Below are 24,490 nucleotides of genomic sequence, written 5' to 3'. Positions count from 1 at the left end.
AATCCTTACAACAACCCTGTAAGGAGGTCAGTAGCATTTTCCTCCATTGCAGATGCGAGGGTTGGGGGTGAAAGAACGCAGCCTGCCTAGGATAAGGACACAATGGATGAAGGAACTTCCAGACTAAGAACTCAGTACATCCTACAACAGCAGCAGAAGAGCTCTACAACCCCGAAAGCCCAGAACAAACCGCGCTGCCTTGTCTTATAAACGCAGAGCTTTCTTAACCGCGCAAGCGCAGTCAGAAAGTCTGCATAGCCAACAGCGCATGCCCAAGTCGGCGAAGTTAGGTTTGTCTCACGTGATTTCCAAACGCCTTTAGAGGGGCTAACCAACAGTTTTCCCAAAGTTGAAGGTGTTGGGAGCCTTTACTCAGTCGCTTAAATTTTATTTGCTGTCTCTACCCGTACGTTTTTCCCCAAAGTTCTGTGGCCGCGTTTGCGAATTGGCGCGTTTTTTTTGAAATAATAATTAATAAAACTCACTAAAAAACTTCGGGTTAGTTTTTTGAATGGCCCAAGATGGTCGCCAAGTTCACCCTTGAAAAAAATCCGACCTTTTGGGGCTGTTCCATTTTTTCCTCGAGGGGTAAACTAACTTTAAAAAAGAAGATAGTGGCCTGAAGCGCAAGAATATCGAAAGATATCCTTAGAAATAATGCTAATTGTAATTTTAACATACCGGCTTTCCGGTGTACTTTTCTCCAGCCAGGAGAAAGGGGATCAGGCAAAGCGACGCTAGTCAACCCCCCTCCGCCTTTCAGAGGTTGGGCCCGCCCTCAGTCACGTGCTCCCCCTTGAACGGTGCGTGCCTGTGCTGCGAGCGCATGAGAGGAAAGTCATGGCTGTGTTCCTCAGGTCGGCCTTGCGGCTCCGTTCGTGCTTCTTGCCCCTGAGAGGGGGCCGCACGATCCTGGCCAGGGTCTCTTCCCCGGCGCCGCTCCCCTCAGTGCAGGCCGCAGCCTTTCGCAGCAGCAACAGGTGAGTATCTCCCCTAGCTGGCCGGGCGGGAAATTCGCCGGTGCCTGAAGAAGCGGTGACGACGGGAGAAAGAGCGAGCTTACGAAGAGAGCTTCATTTGCCCTTTCTTCTGCCCTCGCTTAACTTTGACTCAGCGATCTTCTCCCTAGAACCAGCCTTTAGCGCACTCGGGAGGAAGTCCTACTAAGAGGCCTATGTGGTGTAGCGGTGAGAGCAGCCTTCCTCAGCTTGGCGACCTCCTGATGGGACTGCAACTCCCATCGTTCGCAGCTGACCCCGCTAGTATTGGCCATGGGCGATAGGAATTTTAGACCGAACACTTCTGAAGGGCTCAAGGCTAGACTAGAGCAGCCTTTCTCCATCTGAATGTCTCAGCGGTGTGTTAGACCGCAGACACTGCCATTCCCAGATATAATGCATGTGTTGACCTGGCAATGTTGAGTTTGGGGTACAGGCAGGAAAAAATTGGACTGGAGCAGCCGCCGGCCTTCCTAATGCTTTCCTGACATGTGGGGCAATGCTTCCATTGTTTCCAACTAAAACTGCCAATATTGACCAGGGCTGATGGGAGTATTAGGCCAAACAAGTTTGGAGAACTCCAGGTAGGGGGAGGCCTGGCTAGAGTAGCCTTCCCCCAGCCTGATGTGTTGGACTGGAACCCACGTTGTTCCAACCTTGTGTTCATTGGATATGTCTAGGATTGTAGTCCAAATACTGCTGGAGGGTAACAGGTTGGGGAAAGCTGGGCTAGACTGTTAGGTCAGATCTAATCATAGGAGTCTTGCTGTATTGGGCCAGAGCCTTAATCCAGCCTGGCATCATGTTGGGAGTAGAGGCTAACTAGATGTATCTGGGAAACTCACAATTAGATGAAAGAGACAACATTGTCATCGCGTTGTTTGTTTCCAGTTTGCATTCCCAGGCATACTGCCTTGAATCCAGAAGATCATGACCAGTGACCATTGCTGACTTTATCTTATCTGCTTTTGTCTAATTTCCTTTCTGAACCATTAAATTGGGGGCTAGTGCCATGTTATGTGGAAAGAAATCTATAGTTTAACTGATGTTAAACTTCCTATTATCTGTGCTGAATCTCCCACCAATCATCTTTATGGAATGACCCTGGGTTCTAACATGAGAGAAAGAAAGAAAAGTTTTCTTTTACCATAAGAAATTTTGTACATTCCTCTAATATTTATTATATTTATATTTTGCCTTTTTTCTTTCAAGGACCCGAGAACTTATACAATCTTCCTTCTTTGTGTTTTATTCATACAACTCTGTGTTGTAGAGGTTAGGCTGAGAGCCAGTGATCAGCACATAGTCACCCAATGAATTTTGTCTTCAAGTAGGGATTAAAACCTGGATTTCCAAAGGGCCAACAATGTAATCACTGTACCACACTGGCTCCTCCTATTTGCCCCCCTGTACACATGTCAAAACCTCTGATTTGTAAAATTATCTCAAGCAGGAGTGCTCCAGTCTCTTGATCATTTTGATAACCTTTTTGCGTATCCTTTCTAGTTCTAAAATAGCCATTTGTTGTAACCATAACTGTATACAATATGCCAAAACACCAAGTTTCAAACCCCCATCAGGTATGAAGGCCACTGAGTGTCGTGGGCCAGTCACTATTTAGTGCTGGTTGTGAGACTGTATGGTGGGGAAGGGACAGAATCATACCTATAGTCTTGAACGCCTTAGATGAAAGATGGGATATGCATGTAAAAGTGTAGTTAAGAACATAAGCTGTACGGGATCAGGCCATTGGTTGTGAAAGTAGGCATACAAATAGGGCTTTGATTCTCCTCAGTGTGTAAACTAGGCCTAAATCTTTCCAGTGCTTGCTTATACATTTAGTACTGTCATTTGATCACTTAAGAGCTAAAAGTTTGGTTCCCACAGACACTTGCGTCACTTGAATTCTAGATGAGTTAGATATCTGAACTGACTCCATAGAAAAATGCTGCATTTTGAAGTAATGCAAAACACTTTCTGTGGTGCTGTTATATCTGAATGGTTCATTCATATATGCAGTTAGCCCTGCAAACACAGAAACTGTTATTTAAAAATCCGGTCTCTTATTCATAGCAATTTTGAATGTGAAAAAACTGACCTACTTTTTCATAAATTAGCGCTGCAATGAATAGGTAAGCCAGCATGGATATCTTGGGTGGTTTGGGTATATTTCCCCTGTTCTCCTTTAGCATTTCTCTTCTATTTGCTTGCTACTTGGGGTACATGGTTTTCATGTTGTGTAATGTAGAGACTAAAATAGGTATCTAATATAAGTCTAACTTAATTCCTTCAAGTTATTCCTTTTAGTGGGTCTACAGTAAGGTAAGGCTAACATTTTCAGAGGCCCTTTTCTGGGTGTCCCTCCCAAATGAATTAAGGTGGGTGATTGCTAAAGAGAAGGCTGTAGGGGCAGGACAGAAGGGGAAAGTGCTGTTGTACTAGTGTGACATGAGATTGAACCCTAAATATTAAAGATGGATGTCAGTCACTTTGCTTTGTAAGCTTCCCAGCAGTAAACAACTAAAGAAACCTGAAGATGGCAGCTGGCTTTCTTCTCTACCTCACCTGTTGGCTGTGAATAGTTAGACTGAAAGAGCAGCCCTCAATCATTAAGAATGACAAAGGAAGAATCCAGGAAAGGAAAATTCCTCTTAGGAATGGTGGTCCTGTTGGTAGTACAAGATCAGGCAAGGTTCATACAAATCCAGTGAAACAACTTGGCTCAGTTGTGACAAAATTATTGCTTAGCCCACATATGAATGGGTAGGAGTTATTTGCAGTGTACAGGCTATTTGTATGCATTTCTAAACAAGAGGTCAGGAGCTCTTGCCAGGCCAGCCTGCTCTGACACAATTGCAGTCTGCATCATGTGTAATTTTTTTGTCTACAAAGCAAAGCTTGAACTGCGAGAAGTAGCCCTGCACACTTTCAGTGAGTCTCTTGTCATGCAATGAGAACATTTTTGAGAGTGGTTCCTGTAGTTGTTGTGACAAGGCATCTTCTCAACTTCAAGTGACACTTAAGACCCAATTTTGAGTGAAAATTTTTGCGTTCTGAATTTAGACATTGCTGATAAAATACTAAGAAGACCATACCTTAACAGTAACTGCTTCCTTATTCAAATTCATTCCCTTAATTCAATGGATTTAGTACTAAGATTTGGGAGAAGTTACATAATGACTTTCGAGGTGCTTTAAGTTATACCCCTGCTATAATACTGTGAAATAATTTTGTTGAACACTGCAGTTTTCCTTATGGATATGGAAGTGACTGTCATTCTCATCATCATCTGCATTGTGCCAGCCTCCCACTTAATTATTTAATTTAAAAATCTTTTTAAAATTAGGAACAGCTAGCAAGTGCCAGATGGGATATTGTAGACACAATGGTGCTAATGGGCTGCGCATAAGAGATTGCAGTGCTAAATCATAGTTTACCATGCTGAAAGTAAGCTGCAGCAAACCTCAGACTTTTGTGTTACTATTGGATTTGGTTATGAGGTAGGGTATGAAGCATTTGTATCCTTTAGGGAAAAAACCCTGCAATTTAGTGCTGTGACCAAGCCTGGCAAACTTGGTTAATTTTTATGGGAACAAGCAAACTTCCTAAACCACGAACTTGACTTTGTTCCATTAATCATAATTCCCACATCCTTGTAAGTAGTAACACTGAGCAGTGTCTCCTTGGGGTATCGCAATGGATATTTTGTTTCTCTCTGTGCCTAACAGTATTCAGACCAGTGGTGGCGAACCTATGGCACGTGTGCCACAGCAGGCACACAAGAGCCCTCTTTGTTGGCATGCGAGCCGAGTCCCCCATCTGTTGGCACACAGCCAAGCATCAGATAACAGCGTACATAGGGACCATGTTCATGCTTGAAAAAGGAGTAGTGGTGCCAGGTGATGACATCGCAAGCCACGACTCATTAGCTGCGACTCGTCCGAGCTTTCACATGGCTGAAAGTACACTGCCAAGTGTGTGTGTGTGTGTGTGTGTATTTGCTTGCACTGGCTGTGAGTTGTTTTTTTCTAAACTAAAACCTCAGTTTTCAGGTTTTATTGCAGTGTTGGCACTTTGAGATAAATAAGTGGGTTTTGGGTTGCAGTTTGGGCACTCGGTCTCTAAAAGGTTCACCATCACTGTTCAATAAGCTCTCTGGGTAGCTTACAATAAGAATACTTACTGAACTATAATTATGAGTCATACAATAGTATTAAAAAAAACTTGGTGGCGGCACCCAGAAAAGGACTACTAAGATGATATCAAACTCTGGTTGGGTGCATGTGGGAAGAAACAATCCTTTGTGTATCCTGACCCTAAGCTATTGTTTACAAGGTTATGAATTATCTTTAGAAGTAAGAATTAATGTACTGCTCATGGCTAGAGTCACAGGATGCCTAATTTTCAAAATTTCCCAGTTGTTGTTATGTGTCGTCAAATCATCTACAACTTATGATAACCCTTTCAGTGAATGCCCTCCAAAACGTCCTCCAAAAAGTCCTGCCCATCATGCCCTGTGTAACTCTTGTAAACTCAGAGCTGTGCTACTTTTATGGAATGGATCCATCTCATAATTGGATTTCCTCTTCTTACATTATTTTTCTTTCAAGTCTAGTTGCAAACCTGTGTCAGCTCCAGTGCGGAAAAGAATCAATCTCACACCAGAATAATAATTCTCCTTAGCGGTGGGGCTTGGAACAGCTGGATCTTCAATGGGGATAGGGTGGTAGGCACATGCCAATTCTTAGCACTTTGACAACAGTTACACCAATGTGCCTTACAAATGTGTCAGACTAGCCACTCCCATCAGTCCATGTTGGCCTGTGGAAGATAGGGGCTTGTAGTCCAACATATCTGGAGAGCTCCAGGTTGGAGAGAATGACCATACAGTACTGAAATCTTTATAAATTACAGCTAACCAGAGAGCTGGCTTCCTTTCTGCCCAAGGGCTGAATTCATTTTCAGACAAGCTTTTGGGAATGTATTTTAATGGTGGGTTGGGCTGAAGACAAAATGGGATAGGGACCAAAGCAAAGAAGATGGGGCCAAAATACCAGCATATTTTAGTCTGAAGCTTTTTACAGCCAATAACTAAGCCTTAGGAGAGGCATTCCAGTCTTTTAGAATGAGGAGAACCCTGTGCAAAAGGCGCGGAACTGCCAAATGGCCAGTGGTCAGAAAAAGGTGGGTGGGTGGAGGGAGCCCAAGTAGGCTGAATCTCCCATCCCAGGTGGGCTGGATTTGGCCTCCTGGCCCAAGGGTCTGTTCTCCTGGTGCAAACAAATACTAAAAGGCCAAATTAGTAAAAGATGGAGAAGATCTGGCTGCCAAATAGGTACAGTCTGCTATGGCAAGACACCTTGATCATGAATAGGTATTGTCTGTGTTTAAAACAGATTAATTTTACATGAAAATTCTTCATGTTCTCAGCTGATTTTGTTGTAGCTGATAAAATACTCTGTTACTAGGAAATTTACATTTCTTTAATAAATTTATACATGCACAAAGTTAAAATATTTTCCAATATTTTAAAGTGGCCTATCAGGGTAATTGAATTAAGCAGACTCCACTATATATGGGCCTTCATGGAGGCAATTTCTGTAGATTAACTTTTGAAAATGCTGGTACATAGATCAATTTTATAGGTATTTTATTTAAGCATTTTAAAGGTTTTTCCTCTAACTGGCTTCTCTCTCCCGGCAGACACTTACTGTCTTTCATTCAACTTTATCCTTGATTTGCTCAGGTTTGCTTCTGTTGTGTATCCTCAGTGGATCAAAGGCACAGGTATTGATGTTTCTTGCTTTCAAGAGGGAAGCCTCTGGATTACTTTGAATGAGGCAGATCTTTTTTTCCCTGCTCATATATGGATGTCTAAACAAGGTGTGTCCTGCCAGATTGAATGCCAATGCAAAGTTAGGACAGTTGGTCTTGTTTTCAGGCAGTCTGGAAAATGGCTGTTAGATAATGACCTGGTTCCCAGAATTAAAAAAAAACCCACCAAAGCTTGTTTAAGGCATGGTCTGTTGTTGGGTAATGCAAGGGTTGTTTTAATGACTTGACATATTGACCATGGCTGAAATGAAGCACAGTTGGCTGTTGGATTGTGCAAAGTGGCCTAGTGGCTGTAGATTTGTATCTAACTGTTATTGATTCTGGACTTTTTCCTGAAATCTACTTCTTATCTATGAGAGTTCATTAGTCTGTGTTAATATATGGCAGAGGTATTAAAATTGTGTCATGTTGCTTTAATTGTAGTATTTGTTTTTCTTTACAGATACCTGATCCATCAAGCAAAGCTTCATACAATTGCAACTCAAGAGAAGGGAGATGTTCAAGAGCAACCATCTGTTTCTGCTGTTCGAATGAAGCAGGCACAACAGTTTGATTGGGCTCTGAGTAAACTGGATACTTCTGTCAGAAGAATGGGGCGCATTACTAAAAACCTGCTTATAAAAATATTTGACAGTGTGTGCAGAACAGGTAGAAAAATACCTTCTTGTTTCAGCTTCAGCTTTACTAAAGGAAAACAAAAATAATGTGGCTTCATTTTTGTAAAACTCTTGGCATTATTAATGTATTCTAAAGATAGTTACTTTATGTCTACTAATTTGGTGACTGCGGTAAAAACTTTAGTTTATTTTACTTAAGGGATGGATATAACTTGTGAAAATTAATTTCTTGATAGAAAGATTAATTTCTTGATACAAAAGAAAGAAACTTTTACAGCACTGGTATAAGATTAGAAATTTAACTTCCATTGGAAGTGGTTGAACACAGTGCAGTGCCTAAAGGCAGATGTGAGCACCCTTTAGCCCCTTGTAATTTACTTTGGTTTTACAAGAAATCTGAAGTCCACCAGCCAGAGCCTAGGTGTGAAAAAGTGGCATCAGGTAGGCAGACATGTGCTAAGAATGAAGAAACAGGTTCTCAGGAATTTGTGCTCAGCACCAGAATCAAGCTCACGTCCTTTCTTACAAAAATGTACTCATGATTTCCTCCCAGTCATTTTTATTTTAGCAACCTAATGTAGGGAAAGAAGGCTTTTGTTGTTGCTGTTGATTGCAAATCAGACTGTCTTACCAGTCTATTGGGATCAACCAGTAGACCTTCATCTCCCTTTTTCCCATCCATGTTATAACACTTCCTTCTGTTGCTTTATACAGCGTACTTCAGCAAGGTTATAGAACTATAGCAAGGCCCTCCTAGATTTCATCCGTGAGCATCCCAGGGCCCTGGGACAGTTTGCAGCACAAACAGTAGTACAAATTTCACAACACTAGTAAGGTGCCCAGGCAAGGCTCACTGTGCTCTAAACAGCAGCAGCATCAAGACATCTTGCTTGTTCTGAGTGCAGAACTGCACCCATGATTAGCATTTGCAGCTTGCTATAAATTGCAGTCAAGAGTCCCCAGGTAGGATTGAGTGGGTTGCCAAATGTAACTCCGTATCCTTTACTGAGGTGTGAATCCTGTTCAGGACTTCCACATCTCCTAATCCTTATCTGGGTGAGATGGAATCTCCCATTAACACAGTGGTTCCCAAACTTTTCCATGCCCCACACAGTCTATAAAATGGGTTGCACCCCCTGAAATGCCACCTTGCACCCAAGGTTGGGAACAACTGTATTAGCATGAATGGTACTTTTTCTCCTCATGCAAATTTGTTAGTGCAAGGCCCCACAGTCAGGATGGGGAAAAGGTTGAACTCTCACCCCCCCCCCCTTTATTTGTTCATATCAAGCTTCCTATGGGGCTTATACCTGCACTTTTCAGAATGATCTGGGAAAAAGAGAAGTAAGGAGAGAGTGGGACTGAGAAAAAACTCAGTTGCATGGAAATTTGTCAGAAAGTCCCACAACTGGCACGAAGCTTCCACTATGTTGCCATATATGGAATGTGGTATGAGGGATGATCCTTACCCATGTTTTAATATGGCAGATGAATTAGGGAATATATATAATCCCCTAACTGAAAGCTCAAATTGAGGATGAGTTTAAAATTTCCTTAACTGTTCCCTGTAAAAGTGGGATTACCAGTGTATGTTTGCTTCTAAGGTGAAATAAAGAATAGAGTTATGGCTTGAGCTTGGCATTCTATTTGGTTACCTTGAACTGGGTCTTGCTTTCTTGGCCTGATGATACACCCATCCATCTATTTTATGATCTATGTCAGGGGGTGTCAAACTTTTTCAACAGGGGGCCAGTTGAAAGGTGCTGGCAATGGGAGTGGGCCGCCAAGGCGGTGGGGGGGTGCGGGCTGGACTGGGGGGCATGCGCAGAGATCGTTTACTCCAAATGAGTCGAAAATGATGGGCGGAGCGCTGGCTTGCTCTCAAGAAGATCATTTTGGACTCTCTCGAAGAAAATGATCACCCTGAGAGCAGGCCACCGCATGGTGAGGCGCTGGCTTGCTCACAAGGAGATCATTTTGGGCTTACTTGGAGAAATGGATCTCCTTGCGAGCAAGCTGCTGCTGGGCGTGTGCACAAAACTATCCAAAACTATCTCCACATGAGCAAGCTGCTGCCTCACCATCCGTGTGCATGTGCGCAGCGAGTCCAAAATGTCTATAGCGGGCAGGATAAATGGGCATGGCAGGCCGGATCAGGCCCACGGGCCGTAGTTTGAGGACCTGTGATCTATGTGATTATGGTCTGCATGTTGATCTTCATTCTGGCACAGTTCTGTGTAAGGTTGATTGAAATAGCACTATTGTTTGGTAAGCTTCCACATCTGATGCACAGTCTTTTCTTTTCAAAGCATTTGCCTCCATTGTAATACAGTAAATGTGCTTTCCTTGGGGGCTATGTATGTACTTTTTTAAAGCATTTATGAACAGTTTCTTTAAGAAAGGTGCACTTAGGCATTAGTGTGGTACTGAAATTCTCTGTCTATCATAAATATGCCACAAATTTGTACAGTTATTACGGGAACAGCAATTGCGTGTGAATGTATGCTGATACTCACATAGCACAGAGTAAACATACTCAGTACCATATACATATTGCTGAAGGTTTGGCCCACTCAAGTTAGAACTAGTTTAAACTGGCTTTTCACTTGCACATCTTCATATTACAAGCAGACATAGTTCAATTCAAACTAGTGATGTGAGTTTTCTGGAAAATTTTGAATTGCCAACTTTCTTCAACACACTATGTTAATTTGCATAGGGAAACTTGCATTGCAGAACTTTCAGTTTAAGAATTTTCAGTCTCCTGCTAAGGCAGTAGATACTCCTATAACTTCAGGAAGCTGTTCCACTCCCTCCCCCTGCCACCTTTGCCTTGCAGCCAGTGCTAATAACACTAATAACTAGCTAATAACACTAGTGGCTCTTTCCCAAGAGTGCAGATCCAACTTTGGGAAGAGGCAAAGAGGTCATTTGAGAAGGAGAAAGAAGAGGCTGTGATAATGCAGGATTCTGTAGCTTCTTCAACCATGATCTTGTTCCAGCAGTACAATATCACTCCTCTTCTGCTGGGCATCACATTTGGAAAGGCTAGTTGTCCTTTACATGTGATTTAAATATTGTATTGAGTAGATTTTATTATTGGAGTAGTTATACAAGATTGTAGTTCCCTTGCATTGTTTAAATTGAGGAAAAAGGGAAAAATGGAGGTATTAGCAACTTAAACTGTGCTTATTAAGCTAACATTCACTGATCTACAGGTTTGAAACTGCCAAGGTTGCAACTAATACCCATTTATTGTTAATTGTAAACTTATGAAATGGAAACATTTCCATGGAAAAATAGAGCACTCAGTTTTTTTCTGCCCAACAGTATGGATTCAGACTACACCAAGACAGTTCCTTCCTTCCTTCAGTCCAAGGATCCCTAATCCTATGGTTGTGTGTGATGTGCCTGTAGAAACATCTTTTGGCATCCATCTGGCTCTCCTGCTCTTCATATAGAGTTGCGCAGCTCTCACCCACCTCTGCTGCTGTCATAGCAATAGTATGGCTCAATGGGAAGCCTTCTGCACACCCCTGACCAGCCAGAACAAATAGATGGTGGGGCATAGTTAAGATGCCCAGGATATCCACCAGTGATGTTGTATACATAATAGAGATGCCATTGTGCAAGTATTGCATGCCCAAAGGATTGTGTTTTTCCACCATTGCTTCCTCCCCCTCCTGTGTTTTCCCTTTCCTTCCTGCTCACCGACATGTAAAACTTGCAGAAACACTGAAGTCATGGAAAAAATGTTTTTTTCCTCATCTATTCCATGAAAAAATCAGATATGGGGGCAGGATTGAAATATATGCAATACTTACTTTCTTACCTATCCTAAACCTATTTTAATAAAGTGAAATGAATAATTTCAATTTCCCATGTAATTTTACTATTTTGAATAATTTTGAAATTGATAAAACATGATTTAATGCAGTATATGTTTATTTATTTAAATAGTTTCAGCCATTTCTGGCAAAAGCCCTTTAAAGATTACTTACATAAAAGGATAGTATGCATGCTTACTCAGAAAATAAACTCTTTTTATTGGAACTTTCCTCCTGGTAAGCACAATTGGAATTGCATTTAAAGGTATAAATTTCTTACAGTGCAGTCCTATGCATATCAACACAGAAAAATATCCACTGAGTTCAATGGAATTTACCCTTTAGTAAGTGTTAGCTTTTGTACATGTAAAATTGTGAAAATACACAATATGAAAAGAAAGTGGCAAGTTGCTGCATCCCATCATATTCAGCACATACCTTAAATTTGACACCTGACAAGAAGCAGAAGAAATGTTTTAATCAAAAAGTATACTTTAAACAGTTATGCAAACACAATATTTAGGAATAGTGATATATTTGGATATCAACTCATACATAGGTTTATCACTACTTAATACTGTAGATTGCTTTATGTAAAAATCTGTAGAACAGAGTAGAACATTGTCTAAAAAATATTTCAATCATTTCATTTCAAAAGGAATTGTTTCATGAGACTTTTCTGTGTTCTCACACATTTCTAATTTTCCTGTTGGACAAGTTGGGGAAAGAAATGGACTGTGGGGAAGATATACCTCTCCCACAGTTTGTCCAGTTCTTTTCCTGGCCTTCACATATCTACCTCCTAGGCGCCTTCCATTTCTAGTCTTGTCTTTACTATCTCTTCCTTCCAGCTCATTTCTAGGTATTTCCTTCCCTCTTCTGTTAGTGCTGTTTTACTTTTCACACTCTTTCTGTTGCTGGGACATTCCCTTTTCTTGCAATGACACCCATTTTATGGTGGTGCCCACAACACCTGGTCAGAATTCCCAATGTGATCAGAGGCCCAAAAAGGTTTTGGGTACTCCCTCTCCAAGCCTTGAAGCAATACATATTGACAAATAGGTTAAAAACTGGCTTTCTCTCTATTTATAAAATACCTTGCGAAATACATCGCTATATCCTTTTGCTGGTCATATTGTTCACATTTTCTCCTGAGCAGCAAAGTGACCATCTCTTGTTCTACTACTAAGTCATGTGCTTTCTGTGTTATATCACTGATTTGCTCTTACTGCATTTTCAAATATCTTTTTCCATATCAGGTTATCCTAATAGTAATCAGGCCCTGCTGCTGTTGAGAAGCTGTGGTTCATTATTGCCTGAGCTTCAACTAAATGAAAGAACAGAACTTGCTCATACTATATGGACCAAGCTGAAAGATCTGGGTATGTCTCTACTTCTGTTTAAGTAAAATAGATCATAGAGGTGTGATTTTAATTTTTGTTAGTTTTTGTCAGTAGTAAAGCTTAATTGAATTATAATACTTCAATACTAAATGTCTTAATGGTGTTCTTTAAATAGTGTCAGATTCAATACTTCCAGGGCTTCTTTCAGATTTTGAGTGCTCTGCTGACATCTAGGGGTGTTAATTGTAAGCAGTAAGCCTTATGCTTTGTTCAAGTAGATTGAATTGTTGCTAATTGCTAGTGAGAATAAGTGTATTGTTTGTGTGTTTTTGTTTGATAAATTTTTAGATGACAGTCTGTACAATTTTCCAATTCCAGTTTCAGTTGACCTAGCTGAAAACAGTTCTTAAGTTATTTCATTAAATAGTAGATTTTAAGTGGTATTCTGTTGTAACACATGGGTGTTTAGACAGTTCAGGCATAACCGTAATCCCTAGTCCAGGACATCTTGAACAAAATTTAGGCTTACATGTTTCCCCACTCCCTCCCATTCTGCATTTGCTTATAATCATGTTTAGTAATAATCCATACTAGGCAAGCTGTACTTTGTTTGTACAACACTAGTGTCGGGTAGTTGGTCACTGCCCAGTTGGTGAAGTACATAACACGAGCTTCCCAGTGTATTCTCATGCTGATTGGCAGTGATTGGAGTTGTAGCTGAACACAGCTGGAAGGTATCACGGTGGGGAAGGGTTAGTGAAGTGTCTGACACAGCATACATTTGCCCCATGTGGTGAACGAGCAAACTGCAACCGCCATTTTCATAGGAAGTAAACTTCTAGACCTGGCCTGAATCTGCTACCAAGGATAGCCACTGAATCTTTCTGGACAGGAAAGAATATTAAGGGTTTTCCATTGCATCTGAGTATCAGCTGAGCGACATGGTTTGTCTAAACAGTTGCTTGTCTTTTGGATTGCTTTTTGATCTGAGCTTCTGGTTTGTCCTCCAGTCCTGCCTTCTGGTTTCCTCTTAATCCTTGTAGATCTTCAGTCCCAGCTTCTGGTTTCAGACTGCAGCCTGTGGCCTAGCCCTAGCAGTATTTTTTCCGTAGACCTTAATAGCAATCAAACCAAACCATTGCCTGCCTGGTTTTGATTAGCAGCACTTATAGACCTCTTCATATGTAGCAAGCTCAAGTTGCCCACATCTTCAAAAGAACATCAGCTGTATATGACTGTGCCTACAACTTACATGTGTAGGAGGGCTCCAAACAATCAGGAATCTTACTTTTCCAGGGACTCTGTCTATTTCCTGCTGCACATTGCTGTCTGCATTGATTGCATAACCTTGTGATTTGGCAACCGTCTTTCCAGATTTCTGTTCATCCAAGCAACATGCAGAGAAAAGCTGTAATGCCAGAAAAAGGCTTATAAAATGGGGCTGCAGTAATTATGTGTGCCAGATTAGTGTCTGTGTGTTCTTCAGCTTTGCATTACAGAAGTACATAGTGTGCAGTACACTATTCTGTGCAGCCACGTGCATTTTCCATCTATATGTGCACAACATTTATCTTAGACTATTTTATTGGATTGCATTTTATATGATTTCAATTGATTTTACTAAATATTATTTTTACAACCTTTGTTTAGGTGTCGTATATGATGTAAGTCATTATAATGCTTTGCTAAAGATTTACCTTCAGAATGAACACACATTTTCTCCAACTGAATTCTTAACAAAGATGGAAGAAGCGAATGTGCAACCCAATCGAGTAAGTACTTTATCATGACTTCCCTTCTTCTACCCTCCCTTCTGCCCACCACGCACAATAAAGTCTCATTTTCATCTTCTGTTCTGCAGGTCACATACCAGCGATTGGTTGCTGCTTACTGCAGCAAGGGTGATATTGATGGTGCAAGGTAATGTGTTGCATAAATAGTTTTAAGTATTTTATAGGTAAATTGCATTTTACAGCATAATCCTATGCATGTGCACTCAAAAATTTTACTAAGTTCAGTGGACCTTTTTTCCAGGTACATAAATGTAGGATTTTAGCCTTACTGTAGTTAAACACAATATCAGCTTTAAAGAGCAGTGCCTATTTCACCAACTGAGAATTAGAAGCACCATTTTTATTTATTAAATTTATATTTTACCTTTTTATTCCTTACAAAGAGCTCTACGTGGCTTACAAGCTTATCCTCACAACAACCCTGTGAGATAGGTTGGGCTGAGAGTTCGTGGCTGGCCCAAAGTTACTCAGTTGGCGCCATGCTTGAGTGGAGACTAGAACCCAGATGACCTGAGTCACCACACCACTCTGGCTCTTGGCATTATTGCTGTGGGGGTAGGCAGTTTTTGATTTTCCATTTTAAGGCTTGTTGAAATTTGGTTAGTATTCTAAAACAGAACAGTTACATAGCAGTTTATTGACAAATGGCTTTGTCTGAGTAACTGTTGATATTGATGGGCAGTAGAATTACCTCTTTTGGCCATGATTGCACAATAAGCTAAGTCGTGATTTAGCATAACGTGCACAAGAAGGAATGAGCCACATTGAGCATTGGACCCACACTCTTAACTTTCTACTGTCTCCTCTTCCTGCATAGCTGGGGATAGCATGAAAGCCTCTTATTTTTACTTAAACAGAGTTTGTCATATTGTATAGACCAACACACTATGGTCAGTGCTGACTGTGGTTAATTTCAAGCAAGCTAATTTCAAATCCTGGTTTCTGAAGTCGAAATGGTAAAACTAACCATAGTTAGTGTTAACTGCAATTTGACGTATGGATGGCATGACAAACTCAGTTAATTCCTCTCAGCTGTGCTGGTGAAAGGTAAAGGGCAATGACTCAGGCCTTGCTGTGGTGTATTCATGTTGCAATAAACCCGGATTCAGCATGATATGTGAATGCAGACTGTGGGTTATGTGAGGGTTGTTTATCCCTCAAATGATGCCCATCAGCCTGGTTTGCATGACACAACAGCCCTGTCAGGGCTTGCATATACATAAAGGTGGGTGGCATATGCTGCAGCTTATCAGCAGTAGATTAACTCTCAGTGGGCTGGCATGTTGTATGAACCCAGTCATTGTAAGTGAAACAGTAGGACTAGAGTAACTGTAAGCGACAAGTCACAAGAAAAAATGCCTTGCTGCTGGAAAAGGTTTCTATGCCTTTTCATGCTGCAGAATGTTGCATTCAACATAACCTAACTAAATAGAGAATTTCTCTTTTAGGTTAAATCTATGATTGTCAGTCACTGAGGAACACTTAAGAAAGAACTAAGAGAAATGGACCTGTGCCATTTTTTGTAAAACTTGTTTTAAAATATTTTATCATGCATGTCTTTACATTCAAAACTAGAGTTCCATAGCTCATAAATAATGAAGTATTATACATGTGTGTCCTTTCTATCAAATTTCTGTTTATAGCATTTTTAGAAATAACTTTCTAAATATTTTAGCATATAGTGCTTAGTACTAAGGCGCAGTGTTTGGTTACTTGCATTTTCCAACACAATATAGTTGATTTCTTCTTCCATTTTGCAGCAAGATTCTTGATTTTATGAAAAGGAAAGAGCTCTCAATCACAGAGTCTGTGTTCAGTGCGCTTGTGACTGGCCATGCAAGAGCTGGGTAAATTTTTAATAGTTGTTAAATTATTTTACCTTAATTAAGTGGATCTGTTTTGAAAAAAATATTAATGCTTATAGTAGAGCACTCTTGTAGTACCTTCTTTAGTACTTACCTGTCCCCTGTTCCAGTGATCTGAGCTTGTGCTGATGTGCATGGGATTTCCATGAATGCAAAAAGGCCTTCTTACATTTCATGGGGCAGTGCCTCTTTGAATATGATGTCAGGATTTGACTAGTGTGTTCTGTCTGCTTCTGCACTTCCATGTTTCCATATGCCAAAGCTTAGACTCGGTGTTAGAGCATCTCCCCCTCTGAAGCCAGTCAGGAAAGCAGTGTGCTGGTTGATTCTTTTGTGATCTCAGGGAAGGTTTGGTGCATTCTGGGAGCAGGGAGAGAACCAGCACAGCTGCCAAGATACGACATATCCCTGCAGTACTTCAGCCTCCTTTCATTCTGGTCCAAAGCTCAGCAATCAGTCAAATATGACCATCTAGCTGGTTTGTAGGGTGGGAGGAATGCAGAGGCAACTGCCACTTTTGCTCTCCTCCTGACTTGCGTAGGCTGCCTATAATCCTCTGAGTTCAGAAGATTATGGGTATCCACACAGGATTGTGCCCTTAATTGTGTGAAGAACTAAGGTTAGGTAAAAATGTACTTGTGGATTATTTTTAGGATTAGGAGATTGGCTTCCTGTATAGGTTAGGGGCTAAAACCAATTGTTATTCATATATAAAATTGTATCTATCACTATATTTATATGTTTGGTATTTTCCTCCCCTGCACCCCCTTGGCCTGCTTCAGAGATATGGGGAATGCAGAGAATATCCTTTCTGTGATGAGAGATGCTGGAATTGAACCTGGTGCCGATACTTACCTTGCATTATTGAATGCATATGCTGAGAATGGTGATATAAACAAAATTGAAGAGGTAATGCACTTTGCTTTGTGAAGCTACAACTCTGACTAGAATAGACTTCTACCACTTCTTACCTGTGCATTATTCTAAAGTACCAGTAACTAATGCAATAAAAAGTGTACTATATTAATATTTATTTATTTATTAAAACATTTTTATGCCGCCCCATTCGCCGAAGCCTCGGGGCGGCTTACACTAATACTTAATAGTAAGATGAGGTGGTTGGTTTGTCTGAGGCTACCTAGTCATATGATATGGGGCAAAATTTGAACCAAAGACTTCCCAGATGACATTCTTGGCTATTACATTGCACCAGCTTTAGTCATCATGCTATACAGCTGTAGAATGCTAAAAACTGGTGTGGAGATCTGCCAACACATAATGCCTTTGGAAAAACTGTGCCTTCATCACCCTTATAACTGTATAAGAAGCATAAACATTTGTTAGGATTAGTACTGGAAAGGAGTGGGTGCTGTTGAAGATGAGTGGTTTATAAGTATTCCAGGAGAAATTGTGTTTTAACAGTCAGATCCATAACTCTTTTAAACTGACTTTTCTTCAGTTTAAGCCTATTTTCTGTGAACTTACTGGGAACTACATCAACTGAGCATAGTAGTAGATTGAGCCATTCATTTTAACCTCCACACAAAAAATAATCTTCAGAGTTCACAGAAGGATCATATGACTGGAAAAGGACTGATGCTGTCTAAATAATTTTAATTTCTCTAATGGGAATTCTGCTTGAATGTGTAGAGAAACAACTACCAAGTGTGGTATGGGGTTTGAGGGTTGTTGAATCCCTCGGTCTCCCTTCTGGATCTCCCTTCCGGTTAAATGGAAATTACAGTTGAGGAAATTGCCTTGTGTGTTTAGAATGAACGCTGTGCTGTGAGGGCATGTTTGCACATTAAAAAGGAAGTTGTAGCACAATATTTTGCTTCACTGAATGTTCTGAAATTCTCCTGTACATGCACCATTCTGCCAATATATGTTATTAGTATAACTTACACACACAATTTAAACAAATATTATCCTATGAAGTAAATCAATGTTTGATCCCATGCTTTGGGATTGTTGATTTTTTTATTTTTTTTTTTGCATTCACATTAGTCAATATGCATGCTTTCACAGGCAAAACCATGCAGTGTTGCATTGTGCTGATATATTTATCTGTGTTGCTGTTACTATTTATAAGGAATGAATTTGTACAAATTACTTTTTTTCTTGCTTTAATAGATCCTGGGGAGTATTGAGAAGGCTGACACTTTCCTTTTAGACAGGGACTTGATGGAAATCATTTTTACTCTTGCTAAGGCTGGATATCCTCAGTATGTGCAAAATATTCTGGAAAGGATGAGATATGATAGAGCATATATTCCAGGTAATGTTTCCAGAAATCTAGATTGCTTATTGGTACCCAACTTTACACTGCTAATAGAAGGTCAAAGAGAATTTAACATTACTGCTTGCTTTGGGGAGCTCAGTTCTATGGTAATAAACATAGAACAGGAAGTTATCTCTCTCGAATGCATTTTAAAAATGTATAGATCAGTTAAACATCCCTTCTTGTTTCACCCTTATATTTAAATTGTCAAAAGATGTGTGGTATGTTTATAAACTCTGTCAAAACCCTGTCTCATTTGTGCCTTGTCATTATGAATTGACTTTATATAGTCTTGACAGTATTAAAGTACACTAATCTAGATTTTTTTAACCAATGTTTTATGTTTCTCACTATGGCAGATGGATACGAATAGTTTCAATAGCAGTAAGAAAATTCAGGATATGACAACTGGTTTTACTAATTGATAGATGCTTGTTTTTTTCTCCTAGCACCTATGTGGCAGTACGCCTTTTCTATACTGTATAAGCATTTCATATTAGCCAATCCAAGTTACTTATCTTCAAATTGCAGTATTAGCAATACTTAAGGTCTTCCTAAAGTTGATGTATTTTAGCATTGTTATTCAGTGAAAATGAATGTCAGACCAAGCTCTAAGTGATAAATTTGCAGCAGTACTACTTTAGAACTTCAGTTAATTTCAGTGTTGTTTATAACTGAGTTTCTGCTAGAATTGCATTGAAATGAATGGATTATGCATCTCCCAGGCTTGGTAAATTGTGCAATGAACTGATAATTTAGACGTAAATGGTTGTGCACAACTATTGGATGTAATGCTTTTGTATCTGGACCATGATGGTTTGCTTATTATTATACTATCATTTTTCATATAATGCCTAAAAGTATACTAAGTGCTTTAAAATAAATGGTTTATTTCCTCTGCACATAATGCAGAAAGGGTTAGGGTCTTTTTTTCAAAAACTGTTCATGGTGGCATTTTGTTTCTCTTCCCCCCCCCCCCCCCAACAAAACCCCCCCCCCCAACTTCTAGAAGCTACAAATCTTTGCCTGAGTTTAATAACACAAGGCCTGGAAGACACAGCTTTTCAAGTTCTGAAGACATTTCCTCCACCATCATTAGAGTCTGAGGATGGAAATGCTGTGGACTGTGGCAACTTCTTCATACAACATTGTGTAAATACGAATAAGGTATGTGAAGTCCTGCAGGGGACATGAGATTCAATAGGGAATGGCTGCTTGCAGGTTCAAAGCAATGGTCAAAAAGAAGGTGTCCACACACATATGAGTGACTTTCTAGGGTAGTTTACAGTCAGTATGTTGCATTCAAGTAAATGCAACTGCAGACAGGCAAAAAGTTAGTTTCTTACTTTCTCATCTCCCATGAGTCTCCAAAGTTTCCTGCAAAATGTCCCTTCAGGGGCCATGGAGTGGGCTGAAGCATAGAAGATTGAATAGGAGGAAGGAAAGATAGTGGAGCATTAGGCAGGGGCACCTTCAACAAGAGGACATTTTCAGGAACTCTTGAGGGTTGCTGAGGAGAAAAAGGAACAGCATAATCAACTTCCACCTGCCCCTTTCTGTGGGCAGATAACTGGATCCAATCTAAACCTGTTCTTTAATCAAGTTGTAAACTTTAAATTATTACCCCTTTTAGAGTGGAATTTTCCCCATCCTCCACATGCCTCCCTGGCTGTCTAGACTGCCAGCTATGATGCCCACATCTCTACTGAGAATGGAAGAACGCTTTCTCTTGTCTAAATAAGCCCCTGTTTTCCTGTATGTTATAGTCCCCCGCTGGAATCAGTCCATTCCTCCTGCAGTTTGCTTGTCCAGCACCATCAGTTACTGGTTTCTTGGTATTGCCTTATCCGCCTTCATTATACTTCCTTCCTTGGGTGCTGGCTCCAGTTCCTACAGTTAAATGAGTGATTATTTGCTACTTTCTCTCTACTGAGCTGGTATATATTGGGTGTGTGATGACTACTCCAATCAAAGCCAACAAAAATTGCTTCTTAGAAGTATTTGAAGTACCCATTTGCTCTTTGTTGGGTAGAGTGATTCTCATTGAACAGTAACAATTTGCAGTACTTAAGTCTTCTATTTCATTACAGCCGGTGGCTAAGGTGAAATATTTCTGTGATGAGTTGAAAGGAGCCAACATGAATGCTGCACCTCTACAGATGGCTTTACTTTGTGCATTGAAGTCAAAAAACAATGGTACATTTTTAAAAAATCTTTTAACTTAATCTTTTAACTTAAATACTTGTTCTGTTATAAACTTGTTTGTTAACTGTACCTTTCTGGATCTTTTCAGCTATTGCCTCTGATCTAATGAAGATAATGAAAGAAGAAGGCTTACCTGTCAGAGTCCACTATTTCTGGCCATTGTTGGCTGGGTACCGGCAAGAAAAAAATGTTCAAGGTTAGCTTTTTTTGATCAAAACTAGGTTGCTGTGAATGTGAACTCTTACACAGAAATGAGTTTGAACATGCAAAATAGAGCAATTTTGCAGTACAGGTAACCCTCCCAAAACACCGTTACAGTATTGGTACATCAAGGTATGGTACTGGAACAGTTTCCTTAGCATTACTTTTTCATTTTTAGTTTGTTATGCTCATATTAAGCCTCTTAAATTCAGAACTTTGCAAAGAGCTATGATTGTTTTAACTTTGCTGTAGCCAAGGTTCTTGGTCTATTACTGTATCCGTAGCTTTCTGTCACTTGATCTTCTGGTCGTGAAAGACACATTGAAATCTAAGGACGCTCTTAAAAGTCAGGTTTTAAAAGACTTCCTCTAAACGCAGAAGAAATTAATCTTTCAGATGAGGTTTTCTTCTTCTTCCACAATGATAAGTTAAATGTAAGCTTAGTTACAATAATAAAAGCATAAAAACCTCCATTGTTGAATGAATGATCATGACCTGACAGCATACTGATTGAGCGTTCAATCTTTTGGATTCTTAAGTAGGTTTAAGCATTTAGCACATACTTTCCCCTGTTTCACATGGGGGTGACTATAGGATATGAATAAGAATTGAACAAATATTAAATTTTAAAGTACAATATCTAATTCCTTGGTTTGCATTATTGGTAATTCAGAAAGAGTGGTCTGATAAAAAGATGCTTTTAACAGAAGTACTTTCCCCTTGGGGAAATTAAAAACTGTCTTTTTCATCTTATCTCACAGTATAATGTGCTTTAGAATGAGATGCAGAGTTGTTAGTGTGACACTGGGTGACAAACAAAATGCACAAACAAAAAAAAGTGCTTTTAGCAGGCAGTTCGTATTGCAATTTTATTTTAAAATATACAGTCACATTCTAGTTCAGAAGAAATGCTGAAACAAGTATTCCCTAATTGTTTCTGGTAATAAAAGTGTGCCAACCCTTTTTAGAAAAGCCTTTATAAAACAATATTCTGTTCTTGTTAACTCTTTATGTCTCTGAAGATACTTGGGAGTACTTGGCAAATTGTCTTCTAGTATAGCCTTTGAATTTCAGAATGTTGTCAGTGCAGTATAAAAGCCCATTGTGCTAAGACAGGCTCTGTCTTAGACTTATTTCCAATAAGTTTTCTTTCATCCATAAGTAAGTGGATGAGAAGCAAAATAATTGTATTGTCAGAAGCAGTAAACGTTGTTTGTATGATCCTTGAGAAAGGCAAATGGGGAATGAATGGACAAGCAGTTGTGAGATATGTGGCATTAGTTGATATCATATCCTTACTTTAGAAGTCCTTCAGTGCCAGAAACTCCAAGAAGCATCCCCTAAAAATAGTAGAAAGAAGAAATATGGAAATGTCTTTGGTCACATAAAGGATAATACTTTTTTAAGACTAAAAATGTAAAAAGTCTTGTTCATTTAAAACTTTTATAGTGAACTTGAAAAAACCTGGTGTACTCAACAGATACAAAAGTCCCAGTTGTGAATCAGGGGCATCCAATAATCTTGTAGTTGCTGAGTGTTCCTTGTTTGAGTGTTGCCTTCAGTGTAGTTATTAACAGAATTAACTGTTAATTCTTCAGTGATGTTTACTGTGTATTCTTGCCTAATGATATTTTAAAGATGGATTGAATTTCTAAGATACCTCATTAAATGGCAAAAATGAAATACAGCTTATAAAACAGGAAACTGATACACCTGAGGGAGAAAATCCAAAATATAAATACAATATTTTGTTCAGGTAATGAAAAAAAATGTTGCATTCAAATTGGCTTAATAGTGCTCAGTGATGGAGAGATTTGCAACATATTAGCAAAATACTCTTAGAGAAATTGAGATGTTTAATTTTTTGTAGTAGTTAAGGCAGCACTAATATTTTGGATTTTAAGGATGAGGTAGCTGAATTTTTTCAGTTAACTTGCACAGAAATGAACTCTTTTGCCCTTGACATCTATTTTGTTTACAGCTCTCCTTAGAAATCAAGTTGGGATATTTATTTTCACATGAATACTAAAAACACGGATTTCCTTTAAAAAAGAAAAAGTATCATTACTTCTTAGAACAAATATCCACACAGGTCTGTAATTTATCTGATAGAAATTATTTGCTAATACAGGCAGAATAAACTTTTTATTTATTTTTTAATTGTAACTGGTCTTTAATTTCAGATAACTCGTGTGCTTTAATACTAATACTACTTGGTGCCTACTTCTTGCATTTTTGCAGCAGTGTCTTCTGACAAAGTAATAAGACTTGAACGTTAGAGTTTGAGTTGAAATAAGTCCTCTGTCATAAACTTACTGGGCCAGTTTGTATATAGTGCTGATTCATAGCTTGGCCATCCTTGGACTTGCACACTCATTCCTGTCCTCATAGTCTTCAATTCCCTCCCTGGGTTCCTTTGGACATCTTTCATTTGTGTTTTCATCCCAATCAGCAAACTATAGTTTCTGTTTTTCTTCCAAACTAGAATTGAAAAAATGTTTTGCAGTCAATTTCCAATTATGAAGAGATGCACATCTCAGAGTTCAGGGCATGGAATAATTTGATCAATTGATTGAATGATTTATAATTGAATTTATAATTATAAATTCACTTCACCATAGTCTGACAGGACTCTCTAAGTGGATAGTAGGAATCTCTAAGGTGTAGTGGACTCAAATTACAGGAAGCCAGATTTTGGCTAGATATCAGGAAAAAAATGTTTGCTGTTAGAGCATTGCAACAATGGAGGCAATTACCTAGTTTGTGGACATATTGCAAAACTAGCTTTCTCTTTTAATTCTTTAGCTTACATATACTTTGGAACAGTTATTCCACTGACTATGCCACTTTCAGACAGTCAAGTTAAAATAAGTCTTGTGGACCTGCACACAGCTGCTTCAATCTTCCCTTTCCACAAGCTGTGAAGCAAGATCGGAAATTTTCTGTTAAATGTCACTTCTGGAATTTTGATTAAACAACGAGATAGAAATGTAACAGTAAAACTACCTTCCTACTGTATTTTAACCAGGAAGCTAATGTTAACAGCTTCTAAATAAGCCGAGATATTAAGCCATCTTTAAACCATGGCTTGATCAGTTTATTCAGAAGCTTTTGACTGTCATTTCCTGGTTTGCACATAACAGAAAACTGTAATTAACTGACGACTTCCTGTCTTGTTTGCACACGTAAAGGGAGGAGCAAAATGGTAGCGAATGGGAGCCAAAGGGGAACATTCGTATCTCAGCATCAAAGACACTTCTAGCTCCTTTGGATGCTTCATCCATATCTCCTTATTCCATTTACACAGCAGTACCCTGAATTCTAATCCTTAACATTTGATAAAAATTAGGTCCCACAAGTGTGGGTTGTGATGTTTTCTCTGATGATTAAATGGGAATTTGAACCCACATCTCCTGCATATACTGAGCTTGATTTACTATAGCTATGCTACTGTTTATTTTGAAAAAGATTTCTTTCTGTGTGCATCTAAACAGTTTTTAATTATAGAAACACTGATCAAAAATA

The 24,490-nt window shown here is 39.4% G+C and overlaps 1 protein-coding gene across 1 annotated transcript in view; it reads left to right on the top strand.

Moving 5' to 3' along the window:
* The first annotated feature begins 803 nt into the window (after nt 1–803).
* The window catches only part of LRPPRC (leucine rich pentatricopeptide repeat containing), a 112,307-nt gene continuing 88,620 nt past the window's right edge, over nt 804–24,490 (top strand). The window contains exons 1-11 of the mRNA XM_044429233.1: nt 804–980; nt 7,276–7,481; nt 12,537–12,659; nt 14,271–14,392; nt 14,482–14,540; nt 16,174–16,260; nt 17,061–17,187; nt 18,412–18,556; nt 19,569–19,726; nt 20,650–20,755; nt 20,853–20,960. Of these exons, the coding sequence (XP_044285168.1) occupies nt 841–980; nt 7,276–7,481; nt 12,537–12,659; nt 14,271–14,392; nt 14,482–14,540; nt 16,174–16,260; nt 17,061–17,187; nt 18,412–18,556; nt 19,569–19,726; nt 20,650–20,755; nt 20,853–20,960 (1,381 nt within the window). The 5' untranslated portion in view covers nt 804–840. The remainder of the gene's footprint in view (nt 981–7,275; nt 7,482–12,536; nt 12,660–14,270; nt 14,393–14,481; nt 14,541–16,173; nt 16,261–17,060; nt 17,188–18,411; nt 18,557–19,568; nt 19,727–20,649; nt 20,756–20,852; nt 20,961–24,490) is intronic.

This window comes from Varanus komodoensis, unplaced genomic scaffold (genome assembly GCF_004798865.1).
Source record: "Varanus komodoensis strain SLA01 unplaced genomic scaffold, ASM479886v1 scaffold2, whole genome shotgun sequence".
Taxonomy (NCBI): domain Eukaryota; kingdom Metazoa; phylum Chordata; class Lepidosauria; order Squamata; family Varanidae; genus Varanus; species Varanus komodoensis.
This window is presented reverse-complemented; position numbering and strand designations above follow the sequence as displayed.